Below are 23,695 nucleotides of genomic sequence, written 5' to 3'. Positions count from 1 at the left end.
ATGTAATTGTGTATTTGCAAAGGAAAAACATAAAGTAACCAGACAGAATGACAGTCTCACTATATTGCAGTCCGAAAGTTTCCTCGGTTGTCTTAACTATAAATAATACCTGCAGTATAATACTGTAGCCTACACTTTAGAAAATGCAAATCCATCTCACCACACAAAAAGCTTACAACGCCAAACAGCTTACGGTGGTTGTTCAACAAGGTCCGTTCACTGCACTGTGGAAAGTTCCGTGTGATGGAATGAATGAGCCATTGTGTCAGTGTTGAAAATAAATGATCCTGCAACCTGAAAGCTAACTTTACACATCATAAATAATGGTGAATATATGGCACACTATTATATTAATATATTAGTCTATAAATGACAACGGTCTTAGAAATCTCATACCAATAAAACAAAACGACTATTATTAGTTGAGGCAAGTCAAACGAGCGTCACGCAGTCTCTGCGGGTAAAGTCAGGCTGCTAAATCGAGCAATGACTAATCGCTCATCTGCTAGTCCTCGCCCCCAACTGAGAGGAGCAAACTCCGGCATGTGTGCATTTGTGCGCCGTTAAAATGAACATATTTTTTTGTTTTCCCGGTACTTGCCTGAATATAAATGCGAGGCAGGATTCGCGTCTGTTGTTTTTTCGCGACAGCTATGGACATACGAAAAATGCGCTGTCAGTTAAGTAGCTCGCTAGCTAGCCGTAGCTAACTGCTAATGTGGAGCTAACGGTTAACCATTTGGCTTCTTGTTTGTTACTGAGGCGTTGTCGCAGGTTGTGAACGTACCTTTTGTTTACGTAAGGGAATTGTGTTTTGCTGCTATTATAACTGTTTGTTTATTCCGGGGGAGACAAATGTCGCCCGTAGATACGTTTATATGTAGTTGTAAGTGTTGACACAACAGTGTAGCTTGCCATCTAGTTCTGTTTGCTAGCTGTGTACCAGTTACCCTGCTAGCCACGTAAACTGCTCCTGCTTGGTGTTGACGTAGCAGGAGCAGCTAGCCTGTCTGTCCTGTCAAGCTAGTTCAATTGTATATGAACTATAAGCACCAATATTATTGACAGTCTGCCAAATAAACTCAGACATCTTGAAGACCGAACTCCCAACGAGGACATGAACAATTGTGACTCAAAATGTTATAGCTGAGCTTGAACGTGTGGCTCGTTAGGTTCTGTGTCCTGTTGCATTGAGCGGATGATGAAGCGGGTCATCTGGTTGATATCAGGATTAAACAGAAGAATGATGAAGCTACTTTTTGCCCTCGCTTTGATCGCCTACATTGCCTGTAAGTACACTCATTTGTGTAACTGAATGTATCTCGCCCATACAGTGACTTTATTACCAACCATGATAACCAAATGTGAACTTATGTGAGTTTACATTGACACAACCCAATTAATTAAGAAACCCAAATTACAACCTTCCACGTGTAAACCGTAAAACCATTACATATGCATTGTAGAAAACACATCATAGTCATACAAAGCTTCATAAATAAAGAGCTAAAATGTTAGATAAATAGACTATTGCAACCCACAAAGAATGCAGTCAGACAACCAAACACAAATGTCAATGTAAATTATGATGACGTCAAGGTAAGTAGCTCCTCCCTTAGCCCCAATGACCGATAAATACAACTCATGCCAGTCAAATATTGATCAGATTAAATGAGTGGTATCAGCAAGTGTTCACAGAGAAATTTTTATTTCTGGGGTTTTGACAGTACAGTGAATGCTTGTTTGTTTGGTAATATTGTTTTCACAATTTGTTCAAAGCCCACAGCTAAATGTTGACAGAAGCAGCTGGAATTTCATCTACCAGCCCAACGCTATTTACACAATCACAATTTAATAGAAAAGAGCCCATTTGGGCGGAAACCAGCCCAATCTGGGAACACAATTTGTTCATGGTATGATAAACGTCATACATTTATTTAGCTATTTTTTTAAATAATTTATTTGGTCACTAAAAGTGAGAAAACTGTTTTACCCCACTGTGTCTCTGGCAGAGATGCATTGAACTGTGTTATCACTAGTGGAATAAGTACAAAGTCAATGGTAGTATAAAACAGGCAACATGTGTTTTGAGAAAGTGTGAGTCAGCGACTGTATCGGAGCAGTTTTTGGAATAGGAATACATGAGCTTAGTATCGGACCTGTTACCCGATAGGTGCATCCCTAGTTGTTTTGAGGCCTGTGTTGCATAATGAACATGTTGTCTGTCAAACCCATGATGTCATCTTTTGTGCCAATCAGGCGATATGGTGACAAAGGTTTAAACATGCATTGAAAATCACCAGCAGTGAACTTTATACTGGGCAGACTATAAAGGGAAGTTTGGTCATGTAGATCACTGTGGGGAATGTTTGTCCATATTCAGGTGAGCTCACTGCACATGGTGCTATCAGGTGATGACACTACTGGGAATTATATCAAGTCATAAACCAATTTCACCTCTGCTAAACTGAAGAAATACACTCAAATGGTTGGAAAAAATACATATAAAATAGTGGAAAGGATCAAGACAAAAGACCATAGAAGGGGAGACTAATTACAAAACTGATGGTCCATTTATTTACAGTTTTTATTGATCTGATGTTTGTGTGAAGATTAAATTAAATACACTTAGAAGGTGAAGGAAATAAATAGAAAATACCCAGGTTTGAGAGACAGGGTATTACCTGGTTGGGGTTTCAAACTAATCCATTTGAAAATATATTATTTATAGAGGATCAGTTTGAACATTTTTATTATTTACAGCTCAATGATTTACAACAGTACAGTTGTAAGAGCTGATAGACGGATATGGCTGAATGTGAACCTGCACTGCACATACACTTTTCAGTCATAATGTTGGGTTTTTGTGACACGTTTTCTCTTTCTCTTCCAGCCGTCTGGGGAACATATACGAACATGAGGTACAGTAATTCATTTCTCTTTTACCTAACTGCTTTTAAATATGAAATATTTGCCATACTGCGTGGTAACAGCAGCATTTTAGGATTACTCGCCTCTCAATGAGTCATATCTTGTGGGAGGAGTGGGTAGTCAAATGAGGTTCTTTAATGTACATGATGAGTGTGATCTTTAGCAGCATGAGCCGTTCTAATCCTCGATGTTGTGTTGTTTGATTCACTTTATTGACCCGATGAGAGCGTGTGGTGCTTGACGATTATTCTTCCTCATGACAAATTCTTCCCACTGTGCAAAATCAGGATTTCATGTTTATGGATAATCTCCTGTAAAAAAAAAAATGAAATATTCAAAAGGAATTTGACGCTCAATTATTGAAAACATTGTTGTAATTGTATAGATGGACCGAACCCATCCTATCCTGTGCACCTGATTCTCATAGTGGACTCTGAGTTGTGGTTGACATGGTGAAAAAAGTCACAAAATGAGTTGATCCAGTTCAAAGATATTTGTACACAATTTAAGTTATTTATTGAGGAATACTGTCAAAACAAATGTAATTTCTTTCTCTAAATTGTGAGAGGGAAGCATGTCATGTCAAAAGCAGATATGAAGATAAATTAATCTGATGGATTTATAATTCAACAAATAAGTGTTGTTCTTTGTCTAAAGATCACAGCACTGTCATTCCTCTTTGCTTTGAAATGCATTCATGCATTAGTTGCGCTGAATAAGTTGTATTGTAATGACGTGAGACGATATCATTTGTCAACTGTTCAAGCTCTCATACCACAGTAGCCATACCTTTTTAATACCTCTGCTTGTATTATGACATTATTGGCACAGTTGCAAACCAATGAGCAGCACTGCTTCATTTTGTGTTTTATCCACACACAGAAAGCAATACAATTGACTGTATCAAGATGTATAGATATTGTATATACTGTGATATGGGATTTCATGTCTTCCACTGTTATTGGATGTGTGGGTGTGGTGCGTCATGTGTTGTTGAATAGCAGCGTGCGTCAAGTCGACAGCAATCTTCTCTGGCTTTGTGATGATTGCTGCCATCATCTTACCCCCCCCCCCCCCCCTTGTTTTTGTCTTTCTCTCATCTTAGATCAATACAAGAACACGGAGAAATGAAGATTGAGCAGAGAATTGATGAAGTGAGTTTGACATGTTTCTGTACACTAACTTTTTGTTGCACTGGTGCTAGAGAGGATGAATGTTTTGTTGCACAGACCAAAAAATGAACGAGACAAAACCCTGCAGAGAGTTAAATCCAGTCAGCTATCGAGTATTTAAGGTAACTGCTATTACTGCCACTACAGTAGGTGTGTGATATGGTTGTAGCTGTTGATTATGAAATAGCGTTGGCAATGTGTGAGGGAGGGGTGGTGAATATGATTCTAGTAACTCCCTGGTTCATAAGTGAAGTGTATGAGCTACACTGCAGACGGGTTCTCTCGTGCAGTTTCCCAAACTTTTTTTTACTGGCAACCCACTTTTTAAAAATGACAAACTATTGCGATCCAATTCACAATACGCCTTATTTATACATCATATCAGATCTGTATTTGGTGAATCACAACTTCGATTTATGCATGTGTTGTTGAAAACATAAACACCTGTTCAATTCTTTTTAAATGAGAGCAAATAAATGCATTAAGGCGGAGTTAGCTGGCTCATTAGCCTCTTATCAGCTAAACAAACAGAATGTACGCTAGCCTTTCATATTAGATTCAATATTGTAAGTAGGCTTTAATTACCCGAACAATACAAACATCAGGCTCCACATGTGGCTCAAAGGTGTACTGCAGATATATGTTAATTAAAAGATAGTGGGAGAAACCCTGCAAATGTATTTGGCGACCCTGATAAAGTCTCCTGCTCCGTAGTGCCACACGGTTCAGGGGAAATAACTCGTAGGCTGCTATGACTGCTTCCACAACTAATCTGTTTGGTTCCTTTCTCAAATCACTTCAGGCTGTGGCTCCTCTCAGAGAGAAGATTCGTGATCTGGAACAAAGGTGTGTATCCCTATACTTGGTGACACTGACAATTAGCCTTTGTTTTCGCTTTCAATATGAACATATTTTTTGTAATGCAAGACCAACACAAAGCTTAGTGAAAGGTTAATGAGCTATTTATTAGAATTAAAGCATTGGTCGGTAATCTTGAGAAACTAACAAGAGTATGCTAGATTAAAAAAAAGAAAGATTCCAACCGAAAAAAACATCCCAATGTTACCAACTCTATTCCAATGAAAGTAGCTAGCAGTGCTAGCTTTAAAAGTTGCTAAATCTAGCAAGACAGTCGGCAACACTGACAGCCTGTCCCTTCAGGCCTCCCTCCAAAGCCACTCCCCTAAAATGATCATTACGAACGTAAACCTTTCATAATGAACATAGAAAAGGAACATGGCTTGTTAGTACTCAGCTGTTAAGCTAGCAACTTGTGGAAGGCTGTGGAGATGAGCATTGAGTGCATGGGCAGAATATGCGCAAGCAGGTAGGTGGATAGGTAGATTGGACGGGCAATTAAATATGATATAAAATGAAATTGAAAAGGTTGTGGATTAGAAAGATATAAGACACCATATAGCTTCAACGCCTCCTAAAAAGAAAGGAATAGTTTCTCAGGCGAAGCAGTTCACTCATGATGCATCTTATGACAGCAGAGCTTTCAGAATAATGCAGTGAAAGCCTGTTAATGTACCAATAACTGGATTTACATTTAACTAATGAATATTGTTCTGTTCTGCTTCCTTCTTATGCAGTTTTTTGCTTTCTTTCTCTTCTCCTTCTAGTTTTTCTCAGAAATATCCGCCTGTGAAGTTCCTGTCAGAAAAGGATCGGAAGAGAATTTTGGTATGCGACAAACAATTTCACATTCACAATAACTATTATATTGTCATGACTAATCTCTATAAAACTAAACGTAATAATTTGATTAATGGAGCATGTACAAGTGGACCACATCCTAAGATTCAGTGCTGCCCGAGAGGGTCCGTTCCGTCTTTCAGATGTCCTTTGAGACACTTGCAGCTGTTTTCACAAAATGTAAAAGGTAAATCTGGTTAGACGCGACCTGGGTCTTATTTTCAGCCCACTAACAATAACACTTTCCATCTACCACCAAGAGCACGTCCAGATTTCAATTTTATTCATTCGATACCTAAGTTCATGACCAAATACCTGCAAAACTACCAACAATCTTATCAGCCTAAGCAGTACTTTGTGTTTGGGGCTAATTAGCAAATGTTAGCATGCTAACACGCTAAAATTAGATGGTAAACATTGTTAACATTACCTGCTTCACATTGTGACGTTAACATTATAGCTGTGTGTCAGTAAAGCCTAGCAGAGCCACTATAATGGCTGTAAAGTCTTTATTACATAGTCTAGATATTATTATTCACTGAGAGTCTACAGTGTAGACTCTCAGTGAATAATAATGTTGTACTCGCCAAGATAATTGCTGTGATCTGGGAACACTGCAACATTTCTACAAAGAGTTTAGACGAGCCAAAAAAACTCAAGCTGTCAAACTAACAGTTAATAGTTAATAAATAAAGTTATGTTTGAAATAAAAAATGAAAGCAGAGCCAAAATAATTTGTTATTATTCTGCTACCCACCGGGTGCTAACTGCTAACTCTCCTCCCAGTGAAAGTAACTAGAGGACACTGCTCTGTTTAGTTTGTCATTTGCAAAGCGATAGTTATACATACAAAAATCCCTTTTAACTCGCGTGACTGATCAGCTGTTTCTGCTGTCTGAAAGAACAATTAAAACCGGCACAATTGATACAAATTCCTGAAGGCCTAATTTTCCTCCTGTAGATGGGTTAGATGACCATGCTGACTTGATTTGTTTACGGATCCCAACCTCTCCATCTTCTACTCTTCTTACTGTCGGATTACAGCCGTGCAAGCCTATCGCTTAAATTTTGGACCAAGCTACGCTGTAACCAGTTGATGGAAACGTTCCTAATTAGCATTTCAAACATTTTGAATCACCACAACCACAAGGTGACCTTGTTCATAGTCATTAACATGCACAAAGGTTCCAGTACTATGCGAGATTAGCTGCAGACAGATAGACCCACACATGCAGGCAAACGCACAATCCGGCGGAGATAATTATCTTTTAATTGTCAACATACCCCCACCCTATTTACCCCATTTTGTTTGGCACAGGCTGAATTTCTGTTTTGTGGCTCTTCTGTGAAATTTACCCTCAGAAGCACTAAATGTGTTTTTTTCCCCACAAGATCACTGGTGGGGCTGGTTTTGTGGGTTCCCACCTGACTGACAAGCTGATGATGGATGGCCATGAGGTGACTGTGGTGGACAACTTCTTCACAGGAAGGAAAAGGAATGTGGAGCACTGGATCGGCCATGAAAACTTCGAGCTCATCAATCATGATGTGGTGGAGCCTCTCTATATTGAGGGTGAGCGAGAGAGCAAATGTGTGAGGTGATGAATTTTAGTCCTCTACTATTGGAGATCCACTTTGTGTCCAGCGTATCCAGAGCAAACTAAATATGCTCAAATGATGAGGGAGCGAAGGAGGGCTCACAATTAATTTTAGAAATATTTCTACTATAATGACAAAAATCTTCTGCCCTCACTTGTGCAAAGGTATTGTAAAAACAAGTTAGTACATTAACAAAGAAACTGGACTCATGAAGTTTACACTAGCTGTCAAATTAGTTGAATTGTGCTTCATGCCAGGAAATGCGGGTCTTTGTTCATATTATGAGACAATCTTTTGTAAAATATGGACTAAAAACCCTGGTATCATGTTTCATCCTCACGGAAAGAATGATTAAGCTCTCAGAAATTACACTGAGCAATGAAATCTAGTGGAACAGAAGTGGATTGGGACTTTGGCTTTCGATTAGAAATAAAATTGCGTTAGTAATTTAGCACATGAAACACGTAGTCCCAGTTTAGTCCCCAGTGTGCCTCCCACTGTTTCAGTGTGTGTACAGCTTCAAGGGTAGACACAATAACAGGCATGCCTGTGGAGAAAAAAAATGTAAACTCATCAAAAATGACCAAAACCATGTAAACTACAAAGGTGCACTCAGTAGAGCACAGATATCTTCCAGGTGTGTCTGAAAATACCACTGCTGTGTTTGATTGAATGAATACGACCCTCGATTGGCCCTCCCCCTTTCTAGCCTGCAAGTTGATCAGTTTTTCACGAGCACGCCTCACATAACAGATACGCTCTCACTTTAATCTATGCAGATGTCTGCCCCAGCTCCGTGCAGGCACGTGTCCCAGCTCCGTTTCTCAGGCGCAACCTCAACTTTTTAAACAAGCGGCTATTTACTCAGGCGATTGGTTGTTCCTCGTCACATGACATGCTGCGAGCGCTGCAGCTTTCCCAAAGTGAAAGGAACAGCGTGTAACATTTAAGGGGATTAATTGGCAGAAATGGAATCAATATTTATAACTATGTTGTCATCCATGTATGATGATCTGACATTAAGTGTTTTTGTTAGCTTATAAAAAGGCATTTATATCTAGGGAGTGGTTCATCTTCCACAAAGTCCGCCATCTTGTACCTCCGTGATTTTACAGCACCCGAGAACAGACAAACCGAACACTGTTTCTAGTGAGAGTTTCTACCTAATGGTAGGGATGGGTCCCAAAACTCTGTATTAAACAGCCTCCGGGGCTAAATTATAAAAGACAGGAGTATTGATGAACGTTACTGGCGGTTTTTATTTGTACTCTTTAATGTTTTGGTTGTAATTTATTATCACACACAGCATGCATCTCCTCTCCTCTCTCTGTCGTGACTGAGCTCCTCCAACTGCACACACATTAACCACAAGCACATACACACGAGTGAAGTCAGGGAACAGAAATGAGAGGCTGCGATGGAGACACAGAAGTGAACCAGGTGAAGTGAAGAATGCATCTGTTCAACATGTAAACAAAGGTGAAACCTAAATCAATCGTCTCTGTCCGCAGTCTCTCATTACATAAGCACAGCACGCTAACTTGAGTAATTGCACATTTTTACAAACAAGCTGTCTGTCTGCAGTCTGTTTATCTTAGTTTGTTCTTGTAAGCTTCTCTGCTGGCTTAGACAAAGCTGCCCTCATCCCTCTACCAGTGGTACCTGCAGGCAGTGAATCCACCTGTGTGCAATCTAAGAGTCACATCATTACCATTAAATCCATTATTACAAAATGGAACAAATATGGCACCACAACAACCCTGCCCAGAGAGGACCAATAATCCCGAACCAGGCAAGGAAGGCATTAACCAGAGAAGAACAAAGAACGAGGAGAACCTTCAAGGAGCTGTAAAGCTAAGCCGTGCACTCTAGGGAGCTGGGCTTTATGTAAGAGGGGCAATTTGCAATGCATACAAAACGTCATTAGAAACCATCACGGAAGCTCAACCTACTTGTGATCACAGGTGACAAGGGCCAAATGGGTTATGGGCGCTTGGTTATTATTTTATATGGGGGCGCAAACTTGGAAAGATACCCAATTTGTGAGGGTTCTAGGGGTCCTCTCCAGAATTAGTTTTAGTTTAAAACTAATTTCCTTTATTTCTACAACCCCTAACCTCGTGGATTAATCCCAAATAATAAAATCGGGGCTAAAATCTGAATACTTACATTACACTCAAAAGAGACGATTCTTAGATTCAGTTCCTTTTGCGAACGTCCCAACTCAACAGCCGAATAAAAATGTAATATCGTGACATCCCTATCGAGCATACACTGAATCAACGCCTATGATACGAGGCATACAAGCGTTTAACATTTTTTTATATAAAGCCTGATCCATTACTGATCTTTAGCTTGTTTGCTTTTGTGAAGTTGTTTATGAGGAAATAAGAAAGCTGAAGATCAAATACCTGTTGCAGTTCAAGTTTATTTCCATATGAATGTATGTATGTAGCAGTGCAGTGGCCTTGTCCGCCTCCAACCAGCTCACAGTCTATGCTCCAGTGTATGTTAAGAAGTCCTTGGGTTGCACCATTAGAATAATATAATTCTTGGACAATACTAGCGGTTCACCATTTTGTTACAATAGGTTGTTATCGCCAAGACGTGTCCGACTCGCATCAAATATAATCACTGTTATTATGAAGTCCTGCGTTTCACATAGTCTGGCATGCAGCTATGTGACGACGCACACAGGCTAGCTGAAGACACAACAACAGCAGCAGTATTAAAAAATAATTACACATAGGGTTACACAGGCCCCAGAAAACAAGCTGTGAACATCCATGACTAGTGAACACAACATCATCATAATAATGATGATAATGATAATAATAATGATGATTATAATAATAATAATGCCTTTTTATTGTCATATACACATACACGAAATAATGTACATTTTATTAAAAAAACTAACAAAAGACACTGAGAGGCTTCCTGCTGACATCAGTGTCTATTTGTCTACGTAGTAAATGAAGTATAACAATGAAGAGAGAAATGATCAGAGAGAGACTGGAACTAGATGTGAAAGTGAACATTTTTTGAGTTGGGGATCGGGAGGTCAAGCCATCTCCTGCGCTTTACAGTGGACCACTTAGAGGTGATAAAAGTCACGTGGAGAAGAGAAGAAAGGAAATGGAGTGGTTAGAAAATGGGAAGAAAATAAGGAGTGCAAGAGAATGTCAGAGGTGGCTGTGGGAGGAAAACACCTGTTGAAGACAAGGCAATTAGACTGTGTTGTACAATAAAAGCACATCTTTCATATGTCTGGTCCTTATCCTTTAGGCCGAATAACATTCTTTCAACAATATGATCAGCCTTATGTAAGCTACTGTGGTCAGAAATTCAAAATTCACCCGAGAACTCTGGAGAAGTATTAGAAAACGGTGTGTCACCTTGAACACGTTTTCTTTGCTAGTAACGTGTCTGCCAGAGGAAACCGGTTGTAATTTCTATGCTCTGAACTATGTCGAGGTATAGATGTGATTCCCTTAATTATTGACTTTAGACTCAACAGACGCACATGTTTGTCTGACTGATATTGTCCTTTAGCTTATTAGCGCAGCTAAGTATGGCTGGCTATTAGTGAAAGCTTTGAGGTCAAGGTAACAACAAGCTGCAGCGTTTAGGAAATAAAGAGTTGCACTGTCATAACACAGATTTACATTTCTCCTGCTCTTTACAGTGGACCAGATCTATCACCTGGCGTCTCCAGCCTCTCCTCCCAACTACATGTACAATCCCATCAAAACACTCAAGACTAACACCATTGGCACTCTCAACATGCTTGGTGAGTATATCAAGTGCACCCTACCGTTTATATGACTTCATAGATGGTTCTCAAAATCAAAACTTCATGTTAAGACTTCTAAGTCTGAATAGTACGTCTTCGCATAACCCAGTAAAAGGTTTAATAAATGTTCTTCTTGTTACACAGGAGCACTGTAATACATTTGTAAAAAATATAATAATTTTAATAAGCCACAAAACATTGTAAATTATCTACTTTTTGGAGATTCAGCCTTTGAAAAGGTGTTTTCATTAATAGTTTGAATTCCCCCGAGGAAAAGAGGATGACAATATTCAGAAAACCGCCTTATAGACCATTATGCTCCCTCATTACAGTTTCAACTTTTATACTTTCATATCCAACTGCTGATAGTCTAATCAGGAAACTATTGTATGCTTCAAATGCGAGTCAATACCTCATATTTGTTATTTTGCTTTGGGCTCTCAGAATCCCATATTCAGTAAATAATAGAATAAATATGAATTATCATGAGAAGCGCAAACCAGCTTCTCTCGAACTGACTTTGGTGTAATTTTTAGAGGCATTTTCGAACGTCTCCTGTGAATTACTACTTTCTTCAGATTAAGTGTTGTGAAAGCACTGCGTGAATTTTAACATTTCTAGATCATATTCAAGACATTCTCGTAAAAAATACCAATCACCATGTGTATTTTATGAAAAGATACATTTAGATGTAGCTGTGTAGCATGTAATTAAATGCCAAATAACAGATTTAATTAAACTGGTCTGTTGAAATATCAATATTAGTTTCCCAGGGAGCAAAAATGTTGTGTGAAAATAAATTATGTCTATCAAAAGCAACAGTTAGAAACTTTACTCCGGTCTCATTATCGATCACAAACAGATGCCGATCAGAAAGCCACTTTGAACATGTTTGGATAAGACCGATAAGAAGATGTTTTTCTTCATTCTGATGAATTTCTATGCACCATAGAAATAGGTGGTTTATTTATGTAAAGGAAAACACAAAATTCAGGCTGCAGTTGCCAATAAGAAATATAAAAATATAATGCAGTAAGGCTCTCAGGTAGTCTATATTGCTTTCAAATTATTGCAATTATCTCTGCAACACACCCGTAGGCATGAATTACTCTTCCATCGCCTTTTGTGCCTTTTGTTTGAGGAAATAACCTCTTTTAATGTGAACGTGGAACCTGCTCACCTTAATGATACCTTGATTGATGTTGATTAATTTGTATACCTGTGGACTTATAGCAAATTATACTCTATATATATATATATATATAACACACACATGAGCTATTATAACTTAGCTCACGTGTTTTTCATTAAGATGTCTGCTCATGCTGCTGCTTCAAAACTTAATGCACATTCAAATATCCCACATATCTATGTTCTTTGAGAGGTCGTAACGCTTTGAGAATAATATACGATAATATTACAAGAATAAAGTAATAATGCTGCAGGTCAAACAATCTCTTTTCTCCCCCTTTTTGAAGTTTGTTATCTTTGAGCTGAAAGGCACCCGACTCAGCAGCTTGCTGCTGGAAGAGGCAGAGAAGAGGAGAACCGTGTAGCAAGTGTTCTCACTGTTCTGTTTGTCTCCAAGGTTTGGCTAAACGCGTGGGCGCCAGACTACTCCTGGCTTCTACTTCTGAGGTTTATGGAGGTAAGGAAGATGCACTCGTCGTTAGATATTCTGGTGCTACAGTTACTTTATTATTTCCCCCTTGAGTTTTGAAAACAGACACTTCATCATGTGCTAAACCTTTTACAAGCACAGCCAACAAACCGACTGTCTGCCACACCTCTCTTCGTCAACGCTTTTTGGGGTGTTATTGTAGTCAGTCACAAACTAACAGCTGTACAAGTAAAAAGTAATGCTTTGTTCAAAGAGCTCAATTAAGCAGCACAACAATTTTGGCTAGCCTTGTTTAAGGCAGCATTTATGACCATAAATTAGTATCTATACTCCAGGGGTGGCCAACCAGTCAAAGACCAAGAGCCACATTTTTTACTGTGTTACCGCAAAGAGCCACATCATACACATGGGCACACATGAACATCACCCTATCCCTTCCTCACACACACACATACCTTTGCTCAGCCAGATTTATTGTAAATGTCACACACCAACATGATAATGACAGAAATTGACTCCTAAGACCACAGGCCAGTCATTTTCAACAATGAACATTGTGTGCACTGTCTCACACAGACAAACTCTCAGTTCAACCAAGTCCACAAACAAAAATATAATAATTTACAATAGTGTTTTTCTTTTACTATGAATGTTTCTTAGTGGGACTTCTGGCATTCCTTGCCTTGAACAATCCTCTTCAAATCTGGCTTGTATTCCGTTGTTGCCACTCGAAGCAATTCTTTCACATGGGTGTCAGTCAGAACAGATCGATGCTTTGATTTCACGTGTTTCAGGGTAGAAAACACAGACTCGCAGACGTATGTTGACCCAAACATTGACAATATCTTAAGCGCAGCCCGTTTGACATTGGGGTATTTTTTCATTGGCACACTTTTCCAGAACTCAATGGTCCCTTCCCTTAAAGCAGGTTTGAGTTGGTCCTCCTCACAAAGATCGATCATCTCCAACTCAGCCGCATCCTCATCTGTGACTAGCGGGGCTTTCAAACAGTCCGTCTCGGCGTTAAATGGGTCGACGAGGAACGTAATCTGTGGCCGCACATGCGCGTTTGACGAAAATACCGTATTTAACTCAAGCGAAGCGAACACGCACATTAAAAAAACACAAATACAAACTTCGATATGAACGTAAGAGCCGCATGAAACCGGGCAAAGAGCCGCATGCGGCTCGGGAGCCGCGGGTTGGCCACCCCTGCTCTACTCGCACTCCTCTGGAACACAAACTGAAATATTTCTACCAAGCAATCAAAGAGATCTTTCGTCATCTTTATCCTGAAAGCCAGTCACAGTACAGCATGTCAGTCATCCATTCTCTACTTTGATCTGTTGAGTGCTAAATCGCAGCAGAAATGTCTGGGCAGGGAATTTGATCGTGTGTCAATCAGTAAGATGGAAAGCATGCAATTACAGATCCCGATTCCTTTACATGTGTCCCAAATGTTTGTGTTCCAGATCCAGAGGTACACCCACAGAATGAGGAGTACTGGGGCCACGTGAATCCAATTGGTCCTCGTGCGTGCTACGATGAGGGGAAACGAGTAGCTGAGACCATGTGCTATGCCTACATGAAACAGGTATCCTGACTACACACCGTGCATCTGAAATAGTACCAGGTTCCAGAGAGGCCATTTATTTTGATTTGACTGATGGTGACATTAGTCGCTGTGTGAATTTAAATGCTTTGGAGCAACACTAGAATTCTACATATGATGCCATTAGCCCAAAACTACAAAACACAGTCAAAATATATCTGTAAAATAATAGAATTATTCAATTATGGTGGATTTCTAGGATTTCTTGATTAAAAAGAAAATGTTACGATTTACTCAGACGTTGAAAATGTTAACCAAACTTAATTTGTACCGCAACTTTCAAACAAATCAAATGCACTTCAAAGTGCTTTACAAACGATTGCCAAACATTTGAATGCTAAAATCATAAACTGTATATAAGTGAACGTAGTCGGTGTGACATCACCCATCGGTCTGTGGACTGCTGTTTTGAAGCCTCGAGTTCAGCATTTCGGCCGTCGCCATCTTGTTTTTGTGAATCCAGAAATACACGCTAAGTATAACCAAATGCTGAATAAGAGATTTCATTTCAGATGAAAATATTTGATTTGTTTTGTCTTACATCTGTACAACCTTATCAATAAGAAACAGTTTATTTTATCATAATGAAAAAGGTTATTAATAGTGCGGTAAAGAAATATCAGTGAAACTTGTGTCAGTGATACACGTCTATGTTTTCATGTATATTTCCTTAAATATCCAGATGACGTTGAGACTATTTTTTATAATTTTTTCCTGTTATGACTTGATTGACGCCAGCCTTTGATGATCAGATATGATTGACTTCTCTTGCCTTTCCCCCAGGCAGGTGATATTTCTGTATCTGCCTCGTCTCCTGCTGCTCCTCGACTGCTCATTATTTTTGTTCACACTTACTGGGAGAATTCTTGGATATGGGCGGCTTTCAATATCCAGATGTCAGTTTTGTGTTCACAGGGACGAGAATATCACTAATTACATCTATTGTCCAGTCATGTAATAGAAATTGATTAACATTTGAAAACTGATGAGTGTAGGTTATGCGGAGGAAAAAGGATGTTGCCTGCTCCTCTGACGGAAGTTAAACATTACAAAGATTGTAAACTGTTCGTCGGTTTACCTTCAATTGCCTGTTGATATGATACTATTAAGCAAATGTATTATTATGTAGAAGGCAATTATGCACAGCGATATTTAAAGCACAGTGCGTATGATTGAGGCACCTTCTTCTCAGTTGTATAAGAATAAGCAGTGTAACATGTAGGGATGAGCATCTTTTGGAGTTTGGCACTTTTATTGATACTCGGACAGAAATACTATCATGTCTGAAAGTCCTGTTACTGATTTATTGCAACTAAACTATATATTTATATACTATATCAGACTATAGACGGAAATGAAGAGCAGCAGGTAACTTTGGCTATCTAATCACATTTTGTGACTTTTTTTAAGAGACGTGTGTGTGTGTGTTGATCTAGTCTGGTGAATTTCTGTGTAGGTAACACGTTGCAGGCATGCAGGGAAAACTGTAAGCCTGTTCTTCCAGCTGTCACTCAATTAATATATACTGTAGGCCTATACAGAGCTTTTCATAAGCGCCATCTGCCAGCCGAATAGCCGGCTACTTTACTATTTATTTTAGATTCTAATTAAATTGTTATAATTCGCCATGCGTGTATATTTTATAACCACTCGCATCCGCTTCAAAACAATAGGAGCATGAGGATAAATGAAAACGTGCCTATCTATCTGTATCCGTCCCGCCACACTTGCTCTATGTACACGTGTTTGTGTGTGTGTGTGTGTGTTTGTTTGTTTGTGTGCCTGTGTGTGTGTGTGTGTGTGTGTGTGTGTGTGTGCGCGTGTGATTGAGAGAGAGGTTGTATCCTGCCAAGGGCGAAAAGACTTCAGTGTTTGACAAATATCGGCAAAATAATTGATGACAAAACGCATTAAGAATTCCATTGACGGGTGACATCCTCATTAGAAGGGCTTCTTAAGAAAACACCCAGAAACACCGGTGAATGCTAACATTAGAATGCTAACATTAAAGTCATACATACATACATACATACATACATACATACATACATACATACAAACATACATACATACATACATACATACATACATACATACATACATACATACATACATACATACATACATACATACATACATACATACATACATACACGTGTATGTGCAGATGTAGAGTCTTCAACAGCAAGAAGACCTTCGGACCACCACAGCTAGCCAGCGCTAGTATGGGTGTTTAACTGATGCTGGTGGTATCAACTATTGACTTGTTTCATGTTATGATGAGTTTTACTTTGACTGCAACCCGTTGTGTTGTTTCGTGCATTCCCAACATTCATAATCAAATCAGGGGATGTGAACAGACTGCACATGTTTTCTCATTAGTGGACCAGACGTTTGGCACACATTTCAACCTGCCCCTCATTAGTACTGTGTATGCAGGTGAACAGCTCCTGTTTTCTAACCACAGACCACGTAGAGCCCGTTAAAGGTTTTACGGGCGGCAATTAGGGGATGGCGTTTGATAGCATTTTTATCAGATTTGACTTCAATGCCAAATCTGCTTCATTTTGTCAGAACTCAGAATGTGTCTCTACGGTTGTTAAGTAATGGCCTTTCCTAGCAAACACACAGATGTGCAGGATTTAAATAGCAAACTAAATGACACATTCCTGTGCAGTGGCAAGCAATACGATTATAGTTACTCAAAACGTTCATGAATTCAAACCGTTGTCATTGACTTACTGCTTTAAGCTGATTCTTCAAGGTAATTATTATTATGGTTATGAATCAGTATTGGTGACTTGCTAAATGAGGTCAATACTGAAGTGTTTTAAGACTGAAACAACCCACCCAGGTATGTGTATGCTGCCTTCTAAGACCGCTTCTTCATGTTGTGCTCTTTGTGTCCTTGTTCTTCACTATAATGAATATCTTTGTTGGTGGTGACCATCGAATTTCATGTTTCAAACAATCTACATAATTTTCATGTTTTTATTCATGTTATATGACCTTAAATGTATTCAGATCTCATCTGAAGTAGCATATATGGATGCGTGAAGCTTGTTTATGAAGGCCATAGAGTTTTCTATATATGTGGGATCAGTGTGTGTATACATGATGTAGTGGCCTCATATATTTGCCTTGTATTCAGACTCTGCTTCCCAGTCAAAGAATGAAATTATTACACTTCGCTCATAGCTATCAAGTCGGTGAACACATTTCAACAAAGTAGGAGATGGTTTTGTCCATAAATGGGTAACAAAGAAATATCTGGTTCAAGGTAAAGGGCTCACTCTATTCCTGAGTGTTCACTGAATTGTGCAAACATTTGTCAGACTCCATAGTTAATGCTTTGCTGTTCAAGATATGTTTTGTCAGCCCGTTTAGGCGGTTTATTCCGCTTGTATATCTTGAATTTCAATCGTTAATTTACTGGTGTTCAAGCACTACTGGCTGCGATTTCTGTGCGTACCTGCCAGGCTTTGTATTGCCATTAAAAAAAAAATACAACATATAAAGTACAAAACTGCAGTAAATGTACCAAGCAATCAACATAAATATTAAAACCAAGGAACAACAAAGTGTATAAATTACTTATGACTCACCCACGTTCTTGTTTCTTTGCTCACAGGAAGGAGTAGAGGTGAGGGTGGCAAGAATCTTCAACACGTTTGGCTCCCGAATGCACATGAACGATGGACGAGTCGTCAGCAACTTCATCCTGCAGGCACTACAGGGAGAACCTCTTACTGTACGCAGTTAACGTTTCAATTATTTACTGCCAATGGCTTCAAAACACCTCTGGTGAAAGCATTCTGTCAAAGACTTGGAATTACTTATTTAAAACAAAAAAAAAAAACTGTCTTTGGCTTGTTTTGTTTTCTCCCAGGACTAGCGGTGTGAGGATGTACACATTGAAACAGCCTCAGTCTGCTGATCGACTTACTGTTTTATGCATCTTAAATTGTATGAAAGCTAATTTATTTGAAGATGATTTAACTGTAAAGTTAGACACCTTGGTGCTCTTAATCTGGATCTGTTTAGTGTTAAGAGCTATATGAACATTTTAAATATGGTTTATTAGCAAATCTTTTATAAGCAACTGATTATACAATTTTTGTAGTGTATAGTTTTATGCATGGAAACACATATTCATATCCTTCAGTATGTGCATTATGCAGAAATGATAATCCATCTCTGTTGTTGTTGTTCTAGGTGTATGGTACTGGTGCCCAAACAAGAGCCTTTCAATATGTAAGGTAAGATTGTATATTTACACCGATTTAGTTTTTTCCCTGAAATCATACTTCTCTTCAATTTGTACCGAAGTATTAGTTCTGGAGAATCTCTTACTCTCTACCCACCAATTAGGAAACAATAAGAAAATACAAAATTATATAATTCATAATGCATAAATGATAGCAATTAAAGGTTCAATGCCAATTATACGGTATATTTAGTGTTGGTTGTTATTTTTCTCTCCACTGAGACAGACCACAGTAAACACACAATGATTACTTTCTAGTATATCAGATGTTCGTGTGGATGCCGATGTTTACGTGGACTAGTGTAACAAAGCGGAGGAGTAAATCAAATTTGACTTTGAAACGTATTATTGAATACCATTATGTGTGTGTCTCTCTGCCTGAAAGCAGTGCGCGGCAGGTTAAAGGGGTAGTGTTGCTTTGTGTGCAGGTGAGAAAGTGATTCATTTGATTGAAGAAGAGAAATCAGAGACACGCTCCGATCTCTTTGAAGCATAAAGTCGCCGCCCTGTTTGACTTTCACATCGAGTCAACAGTGAAATGCCAAGGTCTTAAAGAGCAAGATCTTGATGCCACAAACACTGAGAATACAGATACACTGAACATTGTTTTGCTATGCGTGATATGAAACCTTGATCATGATTTAATGTATCTGTCTGTGAATGTAAGTCTCTTTAATTACCAAGTAGAGATTCTGTGTGTTTCAGGTTTTAAGATTCAGCTTTATTGTCATTATACAATACAGGATTGATTGAATATATAAATAGACCATAATAAAAACATTTAAAAAAAATAACAAATGGAACAAGGTAGGAATATAAATCTATGTACATAGTATATACTGTACACATTATGAACAGTACAACCCAATAGTGGTAGTTAAAAGAGAAGACCCAGTGTAAGGTGAGTGAGATATTGTTGTGCTAAATATAAGAAACGGGAACTTGCAGATTGAATGTCTGTATTTGTAAGGCTGTGTATTTACAGTGATATATGTATATATATATATATATATATATATATATATATATATATATATATATATATATATATATATATATATATATATATATATATATATAGTGAGCTGAGAGCATTACAGTCAGTCCGTTCTGGTTAGTGTGAGGAAGAGGAGCTGCAGTTAAGTTAAGAAACTGCTTCAATACGAAAGTATCCGCAAAATTAAAATCCTAAAATAGAATGAGAATATTCTCAAAATCCAGATAGGGGTCATTGTTTCAATTTTAACATTACTCCCCTTCTGATCTTGGCCCAGTTTATATATATATATATATATAGTTTACACACACTTTCCTTTGTTGAAGTGTATTGCATTATACTGAAAGTGCGTATGGATGTGGATCTGGTGTTTAGAGGGGATTATATTTAGTAACCCTGCGTCCACTGTACCAGCGGTAGGTGAGGTCGCCCGTCATTATTTCTGTTCGCATGTCATTTCTAATAATAAAGTCTAATCCATGTCGACAGAATTGTGCTAATGAATTGTGTGTGCCCATCTGTGTGGTCAACATGTAGTTCCACAGTTAGAGAAAGGCATGTTCTCCATTAGGTTATAATAATTACATGGTATATTTATCATCAGTTATTATTCATTTTGTCGCAGTTTATTTAAATACAACTGATTCTGGTTTTATTAATTTTCTGTCACGTAAGACTGACTGGATATTGTATGCATAACACAATAGTAATACTAAAACATCTTTAAACGGCTATACGCCGTGTTTTCTAGTTAAAAATACTGAAAGAAGACTTTTGTTGTGCATGATGTGCTGAAGAAACAGAGAAAATCCTAGAAAGAGCTCATGCTGCAGCTGCCATGTCTCTGCTGGCTCCACTATGATAATGTGCTAAATGGAAAAGCAATATTGTTGCTCCAGGTCAGCTGAGGAATTATGTGAACTCGATGACGTTACATGTACAATAAGTGGTGGTCATGCAGGATCCTTCATACATAGCGGAGCTACACAGGAGGATCCATTGTAACGGCTCTGCTTCTGTGTCTGATGTGCTCTCCAGTGATCTGGTGAACGGCCTGGTGTTGCTGATGAACAGTAACATCAGCAGTCCAGTCAATCTGGTGAGTTCATCGGACCCTGTTTGAAATTTAAATCCAAAAATGACCGGTGAGTCATTTTCTGTTTCTGTCACGTCGACACTGATGTGATGAGTGTGTTTGTGGTGTGTTTGCAGGGGAACCCAGAGGAACACACCATATTGGAGTTTGCTCGTCTCATCAAAAGTCTCGTCGGTAAGGCGTCCAATCGCTCCGGGTAGCCGTCACTCCGTGTGTCTCTGAACACTCTTTTCCCTTTCATGCCTTGGATACTTACCTGTTAATCTCTTAAAGGGACAGTTCACCTCAATATCAAAAAACACTTATTTTCCTGATTTTTTTTTTTTTGGTGTGAGTTGCCTAGTTTTGGAGATATCGGACGTAAATATGTCCGCCATTTCTCCAATATAATGGGACTATATGGCAATCGGCTTGTGGTGCATTAAAAAAACAAACTCAACAGCAATGTCTGTGTCCAATGTTTGCATTGGAAATGGCTTTGCTAAATGACTATAATCTAGCAACACAAGGAGAAGAAGAAAGAGGCTTTTTTCCAATTAGCAGTCTGTTGTTTTTCACTATGAGTAATCTGTAGTATAATCAGAAACATGGAGGAGAATAAGCAAGCAGCTCATGACTGCTGATAATGTGGTGTCTCCATAGCCAGTAATTACATTTTTAGAAGTTGCAGCTCCAGTACTACATCCGGCAGAGTTACATGACCGCCACATGAAGCCATAACGACACAAAAGCGTCAATCTGCCGTGACTCATCGCTCTCATAATCATTTGTTTTATGTTATATGATGAATAACATGTCGTAACACGTGTAACTGTCCTTGAACATACGTGCTTGCTCTCACACACACGTACGCACTCACTCTCTCTCTCTCTCTCTCTCAAACGCACAGTGAGCCGAAGTCAGATCCAGTTCCTTCCAGAGGCCCAGGACGACCCACAGAGAAGAAGACCTGATATTCGAAAAGCCAAGATGCTGCTCGGCTGGGAGCCGGTGGTACGTGTGACACACGGCAGACTCACGCGCACACGCAATGTCCTGCAAACCAGCTGTAGACGGTGAAACGCAGCTTATAGCCCCGCGGGGTGTAACGATGCTGCAGGTCTGACCAACCAGTTCCAATAACTGATCAGTGTCTCCTTCTCTGACCGCTCATAAGTGTTGCACGGCAGATTCACAATGACTGTAATGTGGAAGAGAGCAGACACTGATAGTTTTACACAAAGGTCGATTACGGAAATCATTATTACAACATTCTATTGATATCGGTATTTGACTTAGTATTTAAAGTCACAGAGTAGAAAGTTAAAAAAGCTAAACTCAAACATTTTATTTTGCTGTTATAAATTCCTAATAAGTTCAAATGTATATAAAGGGGAGTGTATGCACGTCTTTTTGAATCTGAGGCAATACAGATACTAACGTTTTTAAAAATCAAGACAATATATTGACCCATAACATCAACATCTTTGATAAAGAGCCCTTATTTTTGATTGTTAGGGAATCAAGATATGAACTGAGTTGGACATTCTCCAGTTAAAAATTATAAAACCACTAAACATATCTCAATATGAGCATTTTTTTCCCCAACAATATTGATCTAATGCTAGTAGTGAAGATTTTCTTTAAGTCTTTTTTAGTTTTTTACATATTTGATGTCCCTGCACGGTGGTTTAGTGGCGAGCACTGTCGCCTCACAGCCCGGGTTCTCTCCGGGTTCTCTCCGGGTTCTCTGGCTTCTGACAGTCCAAAGACCTGCAGCTTAGGTTAATTTGCCTATAGATGTGAATGTGAGCGTGAATAATTGTCTGTCTGTACGTGCCCTGCGTAACAAACCTGAATAATAGATGGGTATTTGATAAATTGCATTTATTTTTAGAAGATGACAAGTAATTGGTTTCTAGTCCATCATTTGTGAATTAAACTCTAATACCCTGAAATGTACATTGATTTTTCATCATGCATTTACAGTTGTGGGGGGGAGGGGGCGGCAAACTCGGGAATACATGAGGTCTTAACATAGATTAACAATTACTTCATGATTTACAAAGAGTATTATTGGCTTTCTGAATGAGTAATAGCATATAACACATTGTTCAGCATTTATCTTTGTTTCTGTTTGTCTTTATGTATTGTCTGCGTTGTGTCTCGTGTGGACAGGTGCCGCTGGAGGAGGGCTTGAACAAAACCATCCAGTACTTCAGCAGGGAACTGGAGCATCAGGCCAACAACCAGTACATCCCCAAACCGAAAGCCGCCCGCATGAAGAAAGGAAGACCCAGACACAACTGAGGTCAGGTCTTCCACCACTGACTCTCCCAAAACACAGAAGGATGATGAGACTCCTGCTGAGCAACTCTCTGAAATACACTGTTGAGTAGAGCACTCCTGGATGTGGTGTCTTTTTTCATTTGAGAAGCAGAGACATCTTCCTCTTTAAAAAGTGTTGTGTGGCCTTGCATTGGCTGCGCTGCGGGAAAAAAGGGCTTTTTCCATACCGGAGCTTGCGTGATGGAAATATGAGGCAAGACATCTGAAACAGAGCCTACTTTTTTTTTTTGTTGTTGTGAATTTGTGCTTTTGTTATTTAAAATGAAGATGTGAGAATCTTGAAAACAGCTCAAACTGTGCATCAGTGCTTTGTGTTTTTTTTTTTTATCAGTTCCAGGGTGTTTTGTCTCTAGAGATACAGAGCAGCCTGACTTTGTTTCTCCACTGGATGTTGCGTGGCTGTTGGCCGTTTACGCAGCACACTGCAGGACCGGGCAAACCCTCTAGAAAGACTGTTACAGCATCATTACGTGTTTATCATAATGTCATCGTGTTCCTAATTTTGTGAAAGCTCATGTCAGGATGTGCGTTATCAGTTTCAGATGCTATTTTAATAAAATATTTCCAATATATTTGCG

At 39.0% G+C, this 23,695-nt stretch overlaps 1 protein-coding gene across 2 annotated transcripts; it reads left to right on the top strand.

Moving 5' to 3' along the window:
- The first annotated feature begins 520 nt into the window (after nucleotides 1-520).
- uxs1 (UDP-glucuronate decarboxylase 1) lies at nucleotides 521-23,687 on the top strand. Of its 2 annotated transcripts, none has more exons than XM_079169586.1 (15): nucleotides 521-1,289; nucleotides 2,894-2,921; nucleotides 4,037-4,085; nucleotides 4,906-4,949; nucleotides 5,729-5,789; nucleotides 7,194-7,374; nucleotides 11,089-11,193; nucleotides 12,785-12,844; nucleotides 14,290-14,411; nucleotides 18,061-18,180; nucleotides 18,645-18,688; nucleotides 20,732-20,792; nucleotides 20,906-20,963; nucleotides 21,679-21,782; nucleotides 22,947-23,687. In XM_079169586.1, exons 1-15 carry the CDS (start codon nucleotides 1,199-1,201, stop codon nucleotides 23,076-23,078), a joined length of 1,260 nt encoding a protein of 419 aa, XP_079025712.1. In that variant the 5' UTR covers nucleotides 521-1,198; the 3' UTR covers nucleotides 23,079-23,687. The 2 variants fall into 2 exon arrangements, with proteins under 2 accessions (XP_079025712.1, XP_079025711.1); XM_079169585.1 differs by having other exon boundaries at nucleotides 5,699-5,789.
- The last annotated feature ends 8 nt before the right edge of the window (nucleotides 23,688-23,695 follow it).

The sequence above is a fragment of the Pholis gunnellus genome (genome assembly GCF_910591455.1).
Source record: "Pholis gunnellus genome assembly, chromosome: 12".
In the NCBI taxonomy this organism is placed as follows: Eukaryota; Metazoa; Chordata; class Actinopteri; order Perciformes; family Pholidae; genus Pholis; species Pholis gunnellus.
This window is presented reverse-complemented; position numbering and strand designations above follow the sequence as displayed.

Bases quoted from the DNA above. Each gene is read 5' to 3' on its own strand.
- uxs1 (XM_079169585.1), top strand. From the start codon at position 1,199: ATGATGAAGCGGGTCATCTGGTTGATATCAGGATTAAACAGAAGAATG. The intron at 11,194-12,784 runs GTGAGTATATCA...TTTGTCTCCAAG, and splicing joins TGGCACTCTCAACATGCTTG to GTTTGGCTAAACGCGTGGGC. The intron at 20,964-21,678 runs GTAAGGCGTCCA...TCAAACGCACAG, and splicing joins TCTCATCAAAAGTCTCGTCG to TGAGCCGAAGTCAGATCCAG.